Source organism: Mangifera indica, chromosome 19 (genome assembly GCF_011075055.1).
Source record: "Mangifera indica cultivar Alphonso chromosome 19, CATAS_Mindica_2.1, whole genome shotgun sequence".
In the NCBI taxonomy this organism is placed as follows: Eukaryota; Viridiplantae; Streptophyta; class Magnoliopsida; order Sapindales; family Anacardiaceae; genus Mangifera; species Mangifera indica.
The window spans coordinates 12017047-12037971 of NC_058155.1; the positions used below are offsets into that span (position 1 = coordinate 12017047).

Sequence of the window (20925 nt, forward strand, 5' to 3'; positions counted from 1 at the left end):
AAATGACAAAAATGCCCTTCAGGTGTCGCCCTTCTATTAGCCAAATCTTCCCAATTGAATCGGAACCGTCCATTGCCCCCAAAATTTTGCAGCCATTGATGCCAATAATTATAACGCCTGACAAATCATCACAGATCAGTTGGGTTTGCGCCGCTATTTTCCCAAAAAATCGGAGACTTTTTGTTCTGTGCGACAGGTGTTCCTAACAGGTTCAGCCACGCCAATACTTTTTAATAAATCGCCGACCCATTCCTCACAAATCAGAACAAATCTGCCCATATTGAACAGTGTTATCCACGTGTCGCGATTATACGAGATAGCGTAAAAAGTTGAATAACCGCTGCTGCATTTAATTTTTTGCAGATTTCGTTTCAATATTTCAAATCAAGAGAGGCGCATTTCCTTAAATGCCCTTCTTCCTAACGTTTTGCGTTAAAGTTAACCTTTCACGGATAGGTTTTTGGGTTTTAATAAAAAATAGGGTGAAATTTGAATAAACAAAAAACTTTGAATGAAAATGAGCCTTTTTTATTTATGTAAAATTTTATATATAAATAATAATATATTATTATATAATTTAATTAATTCAAATTAAAAATAAAATAATATTTAATTATATGATAACATATTATTATTTACACATAAAATTTTTATATATAATATTATTAAATATTAAAATATAAACATTTAAAAATTATATAATTTGTTATTATTTTATTTTAATTTAAATTTATTTAGTCGATTCTACAACAATATTACAAAAAATTCAATCTATATAATTTTATTATTTAAAATAATTTTATTGACTTTCAATATTTTAAAATATTGATATTAATTTTCAGTATAACACAGTTTTACATTATTTATTTCAAATAAAATATTATTTTTTTTATTTTATCAAATTATTTTTAACTAAAGGTAAACCCCAACCAATATTGAATTAAGTTCGAGCTTGAAAATAGTTTATTCTGAGTGAGGTTGTAAGTTTATAAAATAGTTTATACAAAATATTTCTAATATATAGTATAATTAATATTACCTACACTCTAAAAATTATAAACAAAATCCTTTTTACCTTAACATTTTATATTTTATATTTTATTTTCTCATTTTTTATCATTGGAAAACACCCATGGAGAGATGTCCTTAGAATAATTATACAATTTATATTCTAACAAATTTTAATAAGGGTATGTCCTTAAAATAATTATACAATTTATATTAGATTTAAAGAAAGTTTGTTTGAATTTAAGTTCGAGTTTAAATTTAAAAGTTTCATATTTTTAAATTTAAACTCGAAGTTTAAGATGTTAAACTCATCAAATTTATAAATTTAAAAATTTTAATATAAAATAATATTATTTCAATCAATATATATTAAAATGATTTCAATTTAATAATAAATTAAACTAAAAACTAGATTTGAGTTTAACTATTTTAAAATAAGTTGAATTCAAATTTTTTTAAAATAAATTTAAGTTTATCTTAACTCAAATCCAACCCCATATACAACACATATTAGACTGGTAATAGACTGTAATTTCAGCATTCTCTGCTCTCAGAGTCTATGTTGTCTTTGCGTGTTGACGACTCTCACTCATTTTGCTCCAATTTTTATCGCTCTCGCTGCAATTTTGAGACGGAAAGAGTGGCTTAACTCGGGCAGCTAGGTGCCACACAAGTTATGTATTTAAGATATCTGGAACAAGTCTTCATGGGGAGTAACCAAGGTCCAATTCAGTGTTGCCACTTCAAATTTATTTGGAGCCTAGTTTAGGTTCAAAATTTTGTCCCAAGATTGTAATATTTAAAGGCCAACCAAAGGACTATTTCCCACCCAAAGTATGCTAATATCTCATAGTTTCTCTCATTAATTTTGAAAATCTCATTTACCCACCTATGAACAGTTAAAATTAACGAAACTCTAACTCCTAAAAATTTTATCTCCTTTTCACCCCCTAACCCCTAAAAACTAACCATTTCCCCCTAGGTCAAGTTTTAAAAAATACATTCTCCCCCCTAAGGTTTAGTTTTCAATCCCCGATACTAAATCTGGTTCCATCGTCGACGATGAAGCTTTCCAAAGGTATTACCATGCTCCGACGGTCTCCCTTGCCTCCTCTGGAGCAACGATCGATCAAATCTGGTTTGAAAAGATAAAAAGTTTTGTCGAGAGAAGAAGTTTTTCATCTTTTCAGGCCAGATCTCGATCGACCGATGCTTCAAATGAGGCAAGGGAGACCATCGAAGTATGGTGATGTCTTTGAAAAGCTTCGTCATCGGTGATGGAGCCTAATTTGGTGCTGGGGATTGAAAACTAAACCCTAGGGAGAGAATGCTATTTTTCAAAACTAGGTTTAGATGAAAATAGTTAGTTTTTAGATATTAGGGACAAAAAAGAGATAAAATTTTAATTTATTTTTAATATTATAAATAAAATTAAATTTTATTTTTTAAATCATTAATTTTAATTATTTATAAATAAGTAAATAAAATTTTTAAAGTTAATTGAGAAAATTTGGTAAAACAGCATGGGTAGGAAATAGTCCTTTGGCCATACTTGAACAAAACACATTTGAGCAAAACAACTGAAGCTGAGTGGGTCAAAAGTCAACATATAGAAATTTGATCAGGGCTCTTGAAAACTTCGAAATGTTGAACCCAGATGTGGTTGTCTGGGTCCAGGGCAAAGCTATGGATGCTATTTGAGGCCAAGGTATGATCCAGATTCGCATCTGAACCTGTCAATATATTCCTCTCAGAGTCAGGGAGCTCGCTTTGGTCCCCAGCAAAACAAAATCAACTTGGAAAACGCCGACTGCCACCGACCTCTCATCCACAATCACAGTCACAACACTCCTTGCAAATGTGTGGATCTCTTCACCCACCTCACATTATTTAACTTCTGGTCTTCATCTTCGTTCAAGATGTTCGCCATACCCACACAAACACTTCCCCGAATCCGGCGGATCTCCACATTACTTAAACCATCATATTCATCCCTAAGTATTACGGGTTCCCGCAACAATCATGTCTCTGACAATTAAAGTACACGTCACCGAAAGCTTTAGCCTCAATCTCCAGAGAGTTGGACGGAAAAAAATCGCAAATTACAGCGTTAGAATACGACCGGGACCAATTTATTCTTCAAACCCATTGACTGTTTATCGACCCAGAATGAGTACGGATTCAGTTTCTGTTAAGTCTTCTTCATCGTGTGTGATTAAGAGCTCTTTGATCGAACCAGATGGTGGGGTCCTGGTGGATCTGGTGGTTCCGGAGAATGAGCGTGGACCCAAGATGATAGAAGCTGAATCAATGCCGAGAGTGAATCTGACGAAGATTGACTTGGAATGGGTTCATGTGATTAGCGAGGGATGGGCGAGTCCGTTAAGAGGGTTCATGAGGGAGAACGAGTACTTGCAGAGTTTGCATTTTAACTGTTTGAAAACGGGAGATGGAAACATAGTTAACATGTCGCTTCCCATTGTTTTGGCTATCGATGACGAGACTAAAGAGCGAATTGGGTCATCAACCAATGTAGGGTTGGTTGGCCCCGGTGGAGACTTGATTGGAATTCTTCGCAGGTCAGTTTGGTGAACTCCAATAGTTGTTAATGCATGATATTGAAAGTATAAGTATGTGTTAATTCAATTAGTCAATCATTTTTCAGTAGTTTCTCAGCTTAAAATTGCTTCCTGAATTATAATTTACATTGCAGTATTGAAATATATAAGCATAACAAAGAAGAAAGAATTGCTAGAACTTGGGGAACAACCGCACCAGGATTGCCATATGTTGAGGAAGCAATTACTGCGGCTGGAAATTGGCTCATTGGTGGGGATCTTGAAGTGTTAAAGCCCATTAAGTATAATGATGGCCTTGATCACTATAGGCTCTCTCCTAAACAACTACGGAAAGAATTTAATAGCCGTCAAGCAGATGCAGTTTTTGCTTTTCAGTTGAGGAACCCTGTGCATAATGGTCATGCTTTATTGATGAATGATACACGCGGGCGACTTTTGGAGATGGGTTACAAGAATCCAATTTTGTTACTTCATCCTTTGGGAGGTTTCACAAAGGCTGATGATGTGCCATTGGATGTTCGAATGGAACAACACAGTGAGGTATTTGCACTAAATTCAATCATACATATTTAACATTGAGTTGATTTGGGATTGCTGTAACAACAAACTGGCGTAATTCCATAAAATTGATACAAATCTTTGTGTCTGTGTCTTTTGTAGATGTCATGTTAAGTATGTCATACTATTTTAACTGTATATGTCAAAAACAAACAACAAATTAACTTATTGTCTGAATAACTCATGATGCTGAGTGTCATAATTTACTTGTAAGTTGAGTGACAATATCGCATTATCATGTGATTGTGAACTGCATATTTAAAGTTCTACATGATTTGTGTTGAATATTTTAACATCATTGTGGTGTCCAAGTGACTAATTTATCAAATCGTTTTTGTTTTCTATCGCTGCAGGTACTAGCAGATGGAGTCCTTGACCCTGACACTACAATTGTGGCAATATTTCCATCACCCATGCATTATGCAGGCCCAACTGAAGTTCAATGGCATGCCAAGGCTCGGATCAATGCAGGTGCTAATTTTTATATTGTTGGTCGCGATCCAGCTGGAATGGGTCATCCAACTGAGAAAAGAGATTTATATGATCCTGATCATGGGAAGAAGGTGCTAAGCATGGCCCCTGGTCTGGAGAAGCTAAATATTTTACCATTCAGGGTAAATATTATTCTATGCTACTGTTACCTTGATTAACATATTTTTGTTGCTTCTTCTCACTGCATGCTGTTGCTGTATATTATATCCCTCTGTGCAATTTTATTATTTGTCATATGAAACTGCAGTGTATGTTTAGGATTGAATGTGTCAAGTTGACTCTATGGTTTAATATAATTTGAAAAAAAAAAAAATCTAGGCTTCTCATCTACCATATGCATATAAGTTTGTTTTTCAAAATTAATTTTGAATTTGTGGATTCTCTGATTGAGATAGTATTACATTTCCCATAGATTTTATCAAAATTTTACTGTACTCAGTCAAGCATTTGCGATCACTGTTCTATCTCCATTCACTTTCTAAAACTTCGGAGCTTGTGGAAAAGGGCTAAAAGCTTTATATATGTATTTGTTTATTATGCAAAAATTCAAGTACATTAAATGTATCATAATATGTTATGTCAGGACCTTATCTGAAGTGATGTGAATTTTACCATCCTGAGAGTTTCTTGTGTTTTGCCTCCATTGTCTTTAACATTATTTCTTATTCTGCAGGTAGCTGCATATGACACAGTGGCTCAGAAAATGGCTTTTTTTGATCCTTCACGTGCAAAAGATTTCCTCTTCATCTCTGGAACCAAGGTGACAAAGTATTTAATAACCCATTTTTTTGAAATAGCTTAATTCATGTCACATTGCTGAACATAGAAAAAAGATGTTGCTTAGGCCAGTGCTTTCCATAGTGTATGATATAATATTTCAGCACTTCTGGAAAAAGTATTCTATCATGCATGCACTTTTTGGTGGCTGCACTAGTAAAATTTTCAGCCCTGGTATTATGTTTGCACTGCCCTTTATCTTCTTGTTCTAACATAAACTGGAGACATTACCTGACCATTAATTTTTTTTAGCTGAAAATGACCAAATGGTGAAATTCGTGAAAGTTGGTTTTGAAAGTTGAAATAGTCAATCTGTTTAATTTGCTATAAATTTTTTAGGTGGTTTTAAAATTTTAATTTCCTAAAATTGATTTGGCTGTATTGTTTGGTTTTTCCAGATGCGAACATATGCAAGGACTGGAGAGAACCCTCCTGATGGTTTTATGTGCCCTGGAGGATGGAGAGTCCTTGTCAAATATTATGAAAGCTTGCAAGCAGAAGACGCAACACAGCAACAGACTGTCTTAACATCTTAAATCTATAATATGAGGTTTTGATGAGTAAATTATGTGATAGAAGCGATTTAAATGGAGTATTTTCAAGCTAGTCTGAGCGGCTACCATATCTGGCCTGTCAAAGTAATACTTAAGTATTATATTTCTTTGACTTCTCCCGGTATTTCAGGTTTATCTTTCAACTAAAGTATATCTGATATGCCTGTAATACATAGTGTTATTAATTCTTTGAAAGTTACATAAATTATATCATGTTCTGACTTGATTTCTGAAAATAATATGATCAATCCATGGGATTTTCCTTGGATTAGATCCAGAAGCAATCGGCCAATCCATTGCAAGCCTTGATGGGTCTAAGGATGGTTTTGAATCGAACTTGTTAAGATTTGATAAACAGTAATATCAAAGAAAGTGAATAATCATGATGAGTAAGGAGAATATTCATTGTAAAAAAGAAATCATAACTAATAATATTGTACAAGGCAAATAGCCACCGCGATTAAAGATTTACCGGCCAAATTAAAATGTGTTAGATGTATTAATATTACTGAATTGATTATGGATTGGCGTTGAAAGATGTGACAATAAATAACCTTCAATTCTAGCCGTTCTAGTCTATTGCTTTCTATTTCATCTGGGTTTTTCTCATCCTTGACGGAAACTCTTCCCTAGGATGGGCCACTAATTGTGGTGAATCACAGGCCAATATTTGTTTAGGTCGACTGCAACCAGTGGACCTGAATTGAGTTACCCTAAAAGAATGCTAAGCGGAGCAATTCACAGCCTAGACTCAAATTTTTTTTCTTATGACACCAGTCAGGGAATAAGGGTTAATTTGAATTTGATTCAAATATAGAATGATTAATTTTAATTAGTAAACAGTAAATTTGAAAAAGAGAAGAGACTTTAGAAAAGAAGAATTTTAAAAAACAAAAAATTGTTTGGGAATAAGAAAATGAATTGCCAATGAGATGAGCTTTGACATTAACATCCGAGTTTCAACTTGATGACCTGAATTTTTCTTAATTTGAGTTCAGTTTGTTCAAGGAAAAATATATTCGAACCTAGCCCAACTATCCACCCTTCAGACCAACAATTCTCTAAGTGGAAATACTGTTCCTCCTAATTATTCAAATGATAAAATTATATGTACAATTTTGTATGCAAATAATGATGTGTTATCATGTGATTGAGTATTGTTTTATTTTTAATTTTTAATTATTCAATTACATAATGATATATCGTTGTTTGTGTATAAATTGTGCACATAGAATTACTCTTATGCAAATAGTGTATGCGACAAACCCAAGATCAATTTCTCTTTTAGTAATACCATGTGTATCTATTTTAGGTCCATAAATGTGTATACATTTATATGTGTTATTATCTGATTATATTTTATTTTATCTTTAATTTAAAATAATTTATTCATAAAATAATACATATAAATATGTATATATATTTAAAATAAAAACACATAATTTTATTATTTGTCTTTTGGTGATTTAGGCCGCATAGCTAATTCCTTGGGTCGTTCATGTCAAGCCTGTTGCCAATAGCGGTATAATCTTTATTTATTAACCAAAGCTTGAAAATAAAAACCATAATGTACTTGTTTTTTTTTTTCCACTCACTTGCAATAACTTTGTTCCCACTAGGGGGAATTAGATTAAGCAAGTTTGAGATCTGTTTAAACTTAAATCAAAGGCCAAAGGGCTATTTCTTACTCAAATTTTAATACAAATATAAATACATATCTGTAAAATTTAAACACTTGTTCATGAGCGAACTTCTGTTAGATTTTTTTTTAAAGGTATAGACAAAATCATTATTTAATAATTAAACCCTAAACCCCATTAAATTTATATCTTCTTTTTTTAGTTTAAAAAACTAATAATTCTTCCTAAGCTAAACTTTGGAAAATCACCTCTTTTCTTCTTCTTCATCTTTGACAATTAGAATCTGGCCATGCCTCTCTATCTCCTGCCCCTAATGCTTTCTTCTCCTAGATCCACCGTAAATGACAACGTAAACCTCATCTTTGTCTCCAGTTAGAGACGAAGACATCTTCGTCATCATTTACGATAGATCTAGGAGAAGAAAACATTGATAGTAGGAGACAAAGAGGCACGATCGGATTCCAATATTCGGAGATGGAGAAGAAGAAAAGAAAAACTCTAGAGAAAAAAATGTGATTTTTCAAAGTTTAATCTAAGAGAAAATTGTTAGATTTTCAAAATAAGTAAGAAAAATTATATAAATTTGGTTAGGTTTAGGGTTTAGTGATAAAATAACGATTTTATCATTATTTTTAATAAAAAAATTTGACAAAAGTTAACCCATAAATGGGTGTTTGGTTTTTTCAATCCTCGCGAATGTATATTTGTATTTGTATTAAAACTTGAATGGGAAATAGTCATTTGGCCCAAATTAAATCTATAATACCTAATTTAAAACTCTTTTGAATTGATACATTGTGTAATCAAAAGAGTGCTGACAAAATGAAAATTATCATCTGATGGGATGGACAATATTATAGAATGGACATACAGGCTAAATTCGATCCAAACTATACAACTAAAGTTCTTACTCCAAATTAGCCTAATTCCCACTTCGGTGGGTGGTTAAACCATCTAATCCCTTTGCGGATCAGCTCTCAGAGTTACCTAAACGAGGCAACGCGGAAATTTGTTCATACTGAACCCGGCAGGCAACAAATCATCCACCCTGGCTTGGACCCTCCAAGATAGAATGCTGTTCCCTTGCATTTACGTTTTAGATCAAATTAATTACACATTTAATGTTTTCTTCTTTTATGTTATACAGTACATGTGCCATTCAAATGCTCATAGTACATCCGTAACTCCTTCCTGCTCCGGATTCAGGGCTTAGCTGTATTGGGGGCCATTTCCCTGGAAGATTTCCATCTCTTCCTATTTCACCAAACCTCTTCTCAGTTTAAATTGTTTCGGGGGAAAAGGACTATTTCCCATCCAAGTTTTAATTTTATCTAAAAAATATACTTATTCTTAATGAAAAATTCAAATATTTACCCAATGTTTAATTCATTTGGATCTATCAACATATTTTTTGTTAGGGTTAAGAGGTAAATTTATTATTTTATCAATAATATTAAGTAATTAAAATTTTATCTCATTTCCCCCCTTTAATTTAAAAAACTAACATTTGTCTCCTGAATTAAGTTTTAAAAAATTCACTTTTCTCCCCTAAAATGCAGCCACTTTCTCCGGCGATGGCGAAGAAGTTTTCATCCAGAAGTCGACCACCTTTGGACGACGAAGTGTTGTCCAAATCTTTGGACGACGAAGCATTGTCCAATCTGGACGACAGAGAGTCATCTATTCTGGACGACTTTTCGTCATTCATTCTGGACGATGCTTCGTCGTCCAATGAAGGTCAACAAGCGTCGTCTTGATCTAGACGACGCTCGTCACTCTTCTTCTAGTCACGTCGTCGCTGGTAACTGGAGGGAAAGTAAAAAAAAATTAGAGATTTGGGGGGGGGGTGAAAGTCACTTTTCAAAGTTCAGGGATGGGGGTAAAAGTTAATTTTTAAAATTGGAGAGAAAAAATACGATAAAATTATATCACTTGAATGTAAACAGTAAAATAACGGTTTTACCCCTATATTTAATAGAAAACTTAACGACGGTTTAGAGATGGGTGGGTGTTTGAGTTTTTCATCAGACATGAGTATACTTTTGAGATAAGGCTAAAACTTTGTTGGGAAATAGTTCTTTTCCCTTCTTTTGGTCATGCTTTTGTGTGGCTTGAAAAATGTCACATGTATGGTTCACAATCAAATTGGTCAATGCGTTATGCACACATAGTTTTAGATATTTGTTAGCTCATAATCTTTAAAAAATTTAACAACTTGTATTGGGTGTTTAGTTCAAACAAGCCAAAACTTGAGTTTGGTGCTTCCCAATTCAAGTTTGAGTTGAATCAGTTTGAATAGATTGTGTTGTCGAAAAGTTAACAATTGATTTATCTTTCTTTGATGACTTTTTATTAACAATAGTTACAAATTTTTTTTTTCTGACAATTCCTCTTTTTCTTTATCTTCATGATCCTTATTCTTATTCTTTGATGGCTCATTCAGCAACTTATCATCTTCTTAAGGTTGCTCAAGTTAGCCTTTATTCAAACCCAAATCAGTTCAAATCAACCCCTAGCTAGTATTGTCTTCTTCTTTAATAAGTGTACGTGATGGGTCTCTTTCCAATGTGATAATTAAACTCATACAAAGCACATCTTATAAATGGGGGTGGACTATTTGCAAGATGGTTCCACCAACAAGAACTTTTATTGGGAAAGCAGTTATTAAAGAGGACCGAATCTTCATAAAAGATCGATATAAGGTTGAGGTTTTAAATTATGTAAGGTGAATTAGTTGAACAACTAAGTTGGGTTGTCTGTCATTTATGTTCTTACAATACTGTCTTTGCAATAACATATTAGGGCAGAGGTACCATGGCCTTCATGTGCATAAAATAATGAAGTAATAATGTTGAAATTGATGACCATTTCATTTATAAGATACTACGGAAATAAATTTTGCCATATGTTTAGTAGGCAGTGGCTCCGATCCCCGATGAGCAGGCGAAAATAGGGGTAGCACCCCTGGATCACTAAGCGACTTGGGCTTAGCCGAAGAATTGCTTCAGGGTTTCTTTTAGGATTATTTTCTCATATTACTAATATACCAATTTATTAAATACATTCAATGTAATGAAAGATATAAAAAAATATTAGAATAATATTGACTTAATAGCCCTGAATTGGGTAAACAAATAAATGACATTTCCTTTAGTGTATTTATTTATTTTATTAGCAAGAAATTAGAAAATTGCATTTGTTGATTAGCTTTAGCTATGATGCTCACCGCTTTTCGGTGGAAAAAAAATGGACCCTTGTCATATTTGGCTCTGTTTTTATCCTCAATATATTCACCAACCAATATCATTCACAGAACATGGGTATCTTCTTTTCCGCTGACCCCCTGATGGCCCAGCTCTTCCTTATTATTATTATTATTTTTTTTTTTTGGATTGACAAGAACCGCTTACTTGAGTTACAGATGAATCGTCTCATATTAAATAAATAAAACTCTTTATCTGAAGAGTTTAATTTTAATAAATCATTAACTTATTTTAAACTCATACTCTTTTGTTTAGATGACTTCACTTTTGATATTCAAACCCTTTTTTTTTTTTTTTAAGTAATGGGAAAACCTCACTTAAATTGGATAGTCCCTTCATGAGAAAACCCTTATCCAATTGCATGCGTAAAACGTGGTTATTATATTTCGACCAAAACACAGATAAAGTTAGTTGTGGATTAATGACCCAAGGGTATATTAATGTACTAACGCGGTAGTCCGATTGACACTAGAAGGGAGGAGAAAATTAAGGACAGGGGTGAGAGAGCCGTATTAAGGTTGGGCTGCATCAAGTAAATTCCGTGAAAGGAGGGACTCTGGGGGCTGCGGAACATGATGGGCAGATGGGGTATGCTATTCTGCATCAGAACTAGCTGGAGGAAGCACAAATGTGGTTCTCATTTGATTTGAAATTTAAGTCTGATGATGACCCATGCGCTTATTTTACGGGTACTATTTGTACTAATAGGTGGAGGAGGAGGAGGAGGAGGAGGACCACACTTTTTAGTCATTTTGATTAAAGACAACATTTAATACCAATTCATCAACGGGTGTCCAACACCAAGCTCTCCTCTTAATCTTCCAAGTTCCAGAAAATATGAAAAATGATCCGGGTTGATCAATTCTTTAAGTCTCTTGAACCTTATACCTGCTGACGATGAATTTATCGTAACTAATTGATGTATGCAATATGGAGTTTTCCATAAGTTAGGGTGTAATAGCAACGCTGAAGATTCGATAAAAGATATTAATTAATATATGATATATTGTGATATGAATAAAGTAAAGAAAATGTAAAAATGACATTATTTCAATTGTGAAAGAGATAACTTTCCCTTGATGAGATGAAAGAGAATAGTAAAATCTTCTTGTCTAAATTGTGGAGATTTCAAACTTAATGAAATTTTTTTCCATTGTTTCAAAGTGAAAGGTCTCTATTTGCAATTCTAAGTGATTAGCAAACAAGAGAGGTAATTCATTGTTAATGTTGTGGTTAGTCATTGATTATAATTACTTGAACAAGTTCTATATGAGTGGTACATCTTAAATAGAGATTCATTGTTAATGTTGTGGTTAATGAAATTTCTTCTCATTGTTTCGGAGTGAAAAGTCTCTATTCGCAATCCTAAGTGACTAACAGACAAGAGAGGTAATTCATTGTTAGTGTTGTGGTTAGTCATTGATCATAATTACTTGAACAAGTTTCATAGGAATTGTACATTTTGATTAGAGATTTTATAGGTTAGAGGATACTATACCAAAGTGAAGATATAATAATTTTCTTGTGAAAATATCAAAGGTAAAAATAAAGAAGGAATCGCTTTGGTCACAAATGGGAAGAGCTAGCCTCACTCAAAACTTCAATTGTGGAGGCCATTGATATTGATCACTATATTGATCACTAATGACCTCAACGACTAGCTTAAGTGATAAAGATGAGATTCCGAATAAGAGAATATGAGTTCAAAACCTAATAGCTTAAGATAAGAACATTAAGGTGGTCCGATTCAAGGCTGGCCTCTCTTCTCAAGATTACTGTATAAAGATTCTTCGCTTTTGCAGTGTCAGCGGAAACAAAGGATGGTGAAATGGAGGTTAGCTTGTGATTATTATAACCAAACATCAACAGAGAAGCTCTTTCTGCAACTTCCACGTTTAGTTTCCTTCAAGAGCACATCATCATCATGGAAAGTGAAAAATCATGCTGAAAAAGCATCAAATCTGAGAGCTACTTTTCCTAACATTATGATAAAGCAACTCATGGGTTGGCTAAATTTTATTGCTTATTATGTTACTGAATCTATTCGCATCTTCTCGCAGTAGTGCAGAAAAAGGATCAATCTTATGGCTGAATTCCTCTGTCTCGTGGAGCAAAGTAGCTCTTGTGGGCAGCCATCTGCTATTGAGTCTCTTCCGTCCAAAAGCTAGCTCAAAAAATGAGATTCAAACTTATACACTAAGACCTAACTCTTTTCTTTCCGGCGGGTATAGGACAACCCAACTACCTACTCCTTGGGTCATTGGTTCGATACTTCTAACGACCAACAATTCGGAGGAGCAATATCAATGTGAGACAACCCAACTACCTTTCACTCAGATTATCAGTTCAATACTTTTCACAACCAATCATTTGAGGTAGTAACATACTACTGATACGATTTTTATATCAACCGATCATTCTTATAGATTTTTGGATGAAATTGTTACCCCAAAAGTTAACTTAACAGATAAAATTTTTTCTCACACTTATATACTAACACTATTGATGCTGGACAACCTATCAGAAAAAACTATATAATCAACTAAAAGTCTTTGCAAACTTTCTCAACTATAAGGGTAAATAAAACGCATAATAGTTGGGGGGGGGGGGGGGGGGGGGGGGGGGTTGGTGGTGTGTCGTGGTGCTTCAAACGAAGCTTGGATAAAGCATCACAGCTCTTTAAATCAGTCAATTAATTGCTCCACATATCAATAACAAGTCAAATAATTAAGAAGACGCGAAGCTGCAGCTGCAAATTCTGGTACACTTTGGTAGAGCTATTAGTTAATCCCTGAATTATGGACCAAAATAGAAGAAACATTTCAAAATTGGTGGATGGCTGAATGCCTAGATATCTTATAATGTAAGAAATTATTAAATGTTTAGGATCTCTAATTTTTCTCTTAATTTCTATTTGGTCCCGTATAGGAAATTGTGTGAGAAGGAAAAATTTACAGCCTCATATCTCAGCTCTAATTAATATTTAATCCCACAATAAAGTGAATGAAAGTGAAACAACAAATTCATTATCAAAATGTTATTTGATTTAGACATACAAGGTTTTGCTTTTGCGTTTTGGGTTTTGGTCTATTGTTAGGGTGTCGTCGGCTTTGATGTCCAAAATATGTTTTTGTTTTTTAATTTCAATTCACTATCAAAATATTTTTTGTCTTAGCGTCCAAATAAAAGTTTTTTTGGATCTCGATATATTATCAAAATAAATTGATGTAAGATTTGAATAAGGGTTTATAAAATCTCTCACTAGTTATTGAATATGGTTTTGGTATCCCTTATTCATGGTGAAAAATTAACGAAAGTAGTCATAAAAAGGCAAATGAGTTTAAGTCCTATTTGCCATTTGGAGTTTGCAGAGTTCCAAGTTAGGACAAGGTAATGGAAGAATGTGTCAAAACAACCCATAAAAAGGGGAATAAATTTCAAACAGTAAACTTAGAAATTCAAACAGAACAAAACTGAGAAGTATTATAGTAATCAACTAGAACTTGATTCTAGCTGTTACAAAAAGACTAATTAGTTATCATATCAAATGTTGACTTAGCATAGGGGTTGGTCTTGGTTAATTGGTAATCAGACCAATAAATTATTTAAAACAATTTTGTATATTTAATTATTAAATATAAAACTCAAATTATGCTCACATAAAGTGAATTAGACTTGATGACATATACATTGTCAATTGAAAAGGTGTTGAGTTGAAGTCTCAACTGAGACTATTTAGGTTACATAAATGTTGTGACTCATGTTTGAGTTCTAACCTTTGTGAGAAAAAAATTACGATAACTGTTGTTGGGTTTGTAAAGATTTAATCTGATTCAAAATCCAAATTGTGTTTTATAACTTAATAACTCTCGATTTTTACTGAATTGTTCAAATCAATCGATTATATATGATATCACAAGATCAAGAGAACTAGTGGATGGTTGTACTTGAAAATTTCATACTTTTTCTCATATTGAGAAAAACCTACACGAGAGAAGAAATGAAAAGTAAAATATGTATTCGGAAACGTAGGAAATGGGGGGAAGAGCTATCAATTTCGAATAAAAAGAGATCCTGAAATTGAAGGGACCCGGTGTCCTTAGGAAAGGCAACAGTGAAGTGTAAAGCCAATGGGACTAGCGCCAACATGTCCTTTCCAGTTTACACACACACCCCAAAAACACCCATGGCTCTGTCCTTTGCCTGCCCCCACAACCCCACATGACTCTGCCCCCTCTCACTCACAACTCCCTCAACTCTCCATAAATACCCTCATACATTTCTTCAATCTATTCACACCTATTCCAATTCCAACTTTCACTTTTTCTCTCAAGTCTTCAGGCTCTTTCCTCTGCACCCTTTTGTTTGTTGCACTTTGAACTATGGCTATCAGGAAATCAAGCAAATTGTCTCAGACTGCTGTAATCAAGCAAATTCTCAAGAGGTGCTCAAGCTTGGGAAAGAAACAAAGCTATGATGATGAACAAGGGCTTCCTTTGGACGTCCCAAAAGGGCATTTTGTTGTATATGTTGGAGAAAACAGAAGCAGATACATTGTCCCTATTTCTTTTTTGACTCGTCCTGAGTTTCAAACCTTGCTTCACCAAGCTGAAGAAGAATTCGGGTTTAATCATGACATGGGTTTGACCATTCCTTGTGAAGAAGACGTTTTTCAGTCACTAACATCAATGCTCATGAGATAAGCTAGAAGAGATGAAATGGATGATGATCCAAAGGACTTCCGCTAGCTGCTAGCTTCTTGTTCGTTTTTGGAGAGAAACAGGCTAAAGATGAAAGCTGCTTCATTGCTTCTCTTTCTGATTTTCTCTTTTGTTATTATTATTATTATTACCGGGTTTTTCTTTTGACTCTAACCCAACTAAGAAACCCATATCTATATTTCCAGGGTTTAGATTTGTAAATCTCTGAAATTTTCCTCACTGTGGTGTGGTGCTGTAGTTACTACTGGCGTACCCTGTGAGAGATCTGATATTATTAATGAAGTTTTTAAGTTTATGAACGTACGTTCTCTTCTTCTTCTTCTTCTCTTCTTTTGCTGATTTTGTTTTGAATCGATGTGCATGCGGGCTTCACAGAAGCACCATCATCAGAGACACAAGCTCAACATTTTCAGGCTCTTTGTCTCAGAGATTCCGTTTTTCAATGTTTTTTGTTCACTGATATCAATGGTTTGGCCGTTCAAACCTACCTAACCAGACAATAAACGAACCAGAATGTTTCATCAGAATTGAGGAAAAATAATTTAAATTTGTTGCAGAAGTCTTGCCTGTTATATTTGGTATTCAAAAAGTGCTCTGCCGCATGTTCGCCATTTTTCAGCAGTTATCAGGTAAAACTTTCTCCCAACTCAAAGTCATAGAACTACTTCCAATGAAGTGAAGAATAAGTCATCCGAAGCCTGGAATCCTGGTTTCAGTTCTTCGCCGAAAGGCGATAGAGACTTCCAAAAATAGCCGATAGAACCATTTTTATTATATCAGTCATAATATCAAATATCAAATCAAACAGACTGGAGGAGTCTGTGTTCAACATTCACCATCTTCCATTGGGTAATTCAACTGTCTAGTGAATTTGGCTGTTGATTAATACGAAGGATTCAAAAATAAGAAATTGAAAACACATATTATTGGATTGGATCCACCGATCAATCAACGTCCATTAGGATTTAGGACCCATGTGACATGTCGACTTTAGGAAATCTTGCAGATCCTGTCCCTGGATTGACTCTGATCAATTCATAATCACAGACCTTAAATGATGGCCCACTAATCCAACGGCACATATTGCATTCCCGCTTGGCATCTTATTTTTAGGTTATGATACAAAAACTAGTTTTGAAAGCCTAAGTTAAGATGATTTATTATTATGTGTTTAAATATTATTTTATTTTATTTTAAAATTATTATATTATATTATAATATATTATTTGAATATCAAACTAAATATTCAAAATTTACGTATATATAATTTTGTTGATAAAAGTAAAAAATAATTTTCACATTATCACTGTAGACAAGGCATGCATGTACTCTGCCACCCAATTCCAAAGATAGATGGTTTTGACTATTTCGATAGAGTTTGAACTCAAACTCAAAATGACCTTATTTGAATCGAAATATTATTCAAAGCTGAATCAATTATACCGAACAAGTGAAATTCTAAACTTAATGATTAATTTTATACCCACACAAATTTAATCATAGTATATGGTGAGTAGCTCTATTTACCACTCAAGCTAAATGGATATTTTGATGAGGGTGTTCTTTCCTGTTGCAGGGTAGAGTAACAGATAGAGTACACACAGTGGTCCATCGCCGTCATGACCAACGACCGTACTGACCGGACACTTTTAAAAACCCTAGAATTCTAGGACCTTATTTTATTTTATACAAGAAACACTTTTCCATAAAGCGGTACCCAAACTTTCCTTTCTCCAAGAAATGCATGTGGCCGTTGAATGATCCAACTGCTAGCAATTTTCTTTTGTCTTTTTTTTTTTTTGATCATGACATGACCTCTGTTCATGGTAAAAAACGCATCGCTTGGCACAGTAATGAAATAATAAAGTGACATTTTTCATATTTTTTTATTAGTTTAAAGCAAATTCCGTACTTGTTTTTTTTTTTTTAATTGTTTTCGGAAGGCAGAGGTTTCGGGAAAGCAGGGGACGAAGAGCAGGGCTAGCCATTTTCCAATTTCTAGAACTAGGGAGATTGGCTAGGCTAACCTGCAGTAAGATAATATACAATTATAATTTCTGTGAACTTGTTCGTTCATTCAACCCTGAGGAAAAAAAAAAAAGGAAAAAATTATATTTCTGTAACTTCACCAAACATAGGATGCCATGCAAAGATTGGTCGCTGGTTTTGTTCGTTTAGAAGAAAAGCCTAGCTTGGATGGTTGTTAATGGATTGATTACATTGACAAGATGGCCTATATGGCCTATTTCTTCAAATGGATTCAATTATGCCGATAATTTTGCTCTCTTTTTTAAGTCATAGTCATGCCTCACAGTCTCCAAGTTAAACATATTTTATCATTTACCTTTTCACCGTAATCTCATGAAAATACTAATGTTATTCATTAAAAGGAATAAAGGTATTGAATTTGGTCCGATTCAAGTGGGTTTAAGCTCAAAAGTCACAATGAAATTACAATATTAATTCAAACTCAAATTTGTTTAAACTGATATATAGTGTTATTACAAGGCTACTGATGAAATAAACAATATTATCGGATATCTTAAATTAGATGTCAAGATGACGATGTCAAAGAAATAAAGTATAAGTTTGAAACTTACTTATCAACTTATTTGTTGTAATAGTAGTAGGGTAATGAAAGAAGTGAACAAACTTTAATAAAATTTTTTTGTTATTAAAAAAATTGAGTCGAATTAGAGCTTAATTCTGAGACTAATTCTTTTTATATTGAGTTGTGGATTCGGTCTCAAACCGGGTAAAATTCGTTTTGGGGTAAGAGGTGGGGCAGAGAAGTTGGAACAAGAGTATTTATGAAGTAAATGGACCACAAGCAGTTGAAATGGAGACAAAGTTGTTTCACATGTTCAATAGTATGATCTTCTAAAGATTTTGCTGTGATCTTTCAAATCTGTTTAAGCTACAAAAGGTTAGATTCTAACTCAATGACTTACCAGAAAATCTGTAAGTTTGAGACTTCAAAATCTAGATGTCTTTTCAATGTCAATTTTTTTTTTTTACTCTTAAGGATCATTTCTTCCATTTTTGTTCAACGTCCTCTCCCTGCTAATTCATGCAAATAGAAATGGCATATTCTGTCTCCACAGGGCCGATAGTTTCAGGACTTTTCTTACTTCTGAAAATGGTGTGGTGTATAGTGCAGTGCAGTGTAGGCCACTTGAGCACATTTTTGAACCTCACCCACAAAGTCACAAAAGAGATTGTGAATTAAATCTCATAAATAAGGGTTCGTTCGAATTTAATATAAATCAGTGGTACATAAATTGAATTGATGTATAGTATAGTTGGGATATACTGTTAAAGTAAATAGTATCATTAGAAGAACACACGAATCAAATTTGAGTTAAAGTTTCAGTTCAAATTCAACTCATTTAAACTGAATATGGATTCAAGTCTGAGCTATTTCAGTGCGAGTCCGCTCCAAGAGTCATGTGATTATATCAAATCAAGTTGCTAAGATGTCACGTTAATGTGTTTTCTTGAGCAGATGGGATAGCATAATTGAACACGGCAAAAGGCTTAATCGAGGTGTCGGCTGACTGCTGAGCTCTCCTCTCTGATTGCTCATCATGAATTGAAACTTCAAGGATCGAGAGAAAAAGCAACCAATGCAATGCAAGCAACGCCAATTCTCCAAATTTATTTCTTATAAAAGGAAGACATAGCAGACTCTTTTTCCTTGTTCAATCAATGTCAATGGGTAGAATGCTAATATAGCAGTTTTATGAGCTTAAACAAAAGCATGTAGGTAGCAAGGAAATTTCCCAGTAAAATGACATAAATTTGACCCTTCTAAGAGGACAAGAAAACTCTCACATGGTGATCAGCTGATCAGAATAAGAGATGTGACCCACCTTCTCCTCAATCATGGAATTTCAAAAACTCTTTTCAATTTATATATGGAAACTTCATTACCGAAGACCACTTGGATTATAAGGCAGCGCCCCACACCTGTAATTGGTGTTTAACTATCCGCTCCTTAAGAATTTCAATGGAGTTTGGTTTAAGGAGGAATAAATCGTATGTGATCCTTTTCTTTACCACTGTGATTACAATCTCAAAGTCCCATTTTCTACACAAGTCTGCCGCTTGAAAGCTGTTTTTCTTGAGTAGATGATGTAGTTGTCACTATTTATGATAATCTTGTACAGGTTTGGTCAGAGTCAGCTGGGAGCTGGACACAGACAAAGCCACAACTACATATGTTGGGAGGTAAGCTGTGTTGTAGGGCACACTTGTTGGGTTCTTCAACATTCAAATATTACTGTATACTTGAAACCACTCAACCCAAGATATTTTTTTTCACGGGGTCTGTAGTCTGGTTTGGATATTTGATCTTGATATTTTGCCAATATGTGGTTGGAATTTTCTGGGAAAGATTCTGGATGTACTTTTTTCTGGCCTCCTCACAAGGAGCCTGCTTTGACAATCTGTAGATGATGCTGAATATAACAAGAGTATTTGTGCAAGCAAAGCAAGCCATAGTGCGATAGATAAATGAATCAGACAGGCACAGAATCGTATTGCGTCACTTTGAAGACAACATTAGATGATGAGTCGTTTACAGGGAAAAAGGCCATGATTTCTGTATCAGTTTAGTCTAAAATAGTGTGCTGTGTCCCTTCCATCTTTGACCTAGAACCAGTGTTTCAAAATTTATCTTATTTTTTATTATTGAATCATTAAATAAGTCTCACTTCTCACTTCATTGGACAACTCGAAAGCTTCCGGGCATATTTGCCTTCTGCAAATATTGTTTGAAGGGTGGACTTGACATGAGTTAGCCGAGCTTAGATCAATGTTTGATTCAAATGAGTTAAGTTTGATCTAAAAAAGATTTTATTAGTGATTTTTCTCTTTTTCTTAACAATTTTTTTTTTCTTGTAATTTAAACGAGCTAACTTAATCTTGAATTAACTATTTTATATTCAATTTGAAATCAAATTGTTTTTCATCTAAATTCAATTTAATTAGAAATCTATCCCTAATATTTGCCGGTAAAATAATAGGAAAGGCATACCAAATTATTTATTCATATCACCATATAGCGATGATCCATTTGAAAAGTTTGGCCTCAAGGTTGAATTATGCCCTAGTTAAAATCAAATTGGTACAAATATTTGAATTATTTACTGATCTCAAACTGAGTATTCTAAAGTCAAATTAATCTCAAATTGAAATTTGTGTAGACAATTTGGATTGAGTTCAACTTTATTTGGCCCAAGACTAACATGAACAAACAGATTAAGGCCGCAGCTTCGACCGCCTGCTATCATGTATATTATGGGTTGCGTTATAACATTTGCCACATACAG

General features: G+C 33.8%; 2 protein-coding genes across 2 annotated transcripts; both read left to right on the plus strand.

Moving 5' to 3' along the window:
* Positions 1 to 2616: 2616 nt before the first annotated feature.
* Positions 2617 to 6260, plus strand: LOC123203706 (ATP sulfurylase 2-like). Its single transcript, XM_044620156.1, has 5 exons — positions 2617 to 3587; positions 3722 to 4127; positions 4499 to 4759; positions 5311 to 5397; positions 5813 to 6260. The coding sequence occupies exons 1-5, from the start codon at positions 3031 to 3033 to the stop codon at positions 5948 to 5950; spliced, it is 1449 nt and encodes a 482-aa protein (XP_044476091.1). The 5' UTR covers positions 2617 to 3030; the 3' UTR covers positions 5951 to 6260.
* Positions 6261 to 15150: 8890 nt separating this feature from the next.
* On the plus strand, positions 15151 to 15891 carry LOC123202967 (auxin-responsive protein SAUR50-like). The gene has a single exon (XM_044619116.1). It carries the CDS (start codon positions 15254 to 15256, stop codon positions 15572 to 15574), a length of 321 nt encoding a protein of 106 aa, XP_044475051.1. The 5' UTR covers positions 15151 to 15253; the 3' UTR covers positions 15575 to 15891.
* The last annotated feature ends 5034 nt before the right edge of the window (positions 15892 to 20925 follow it).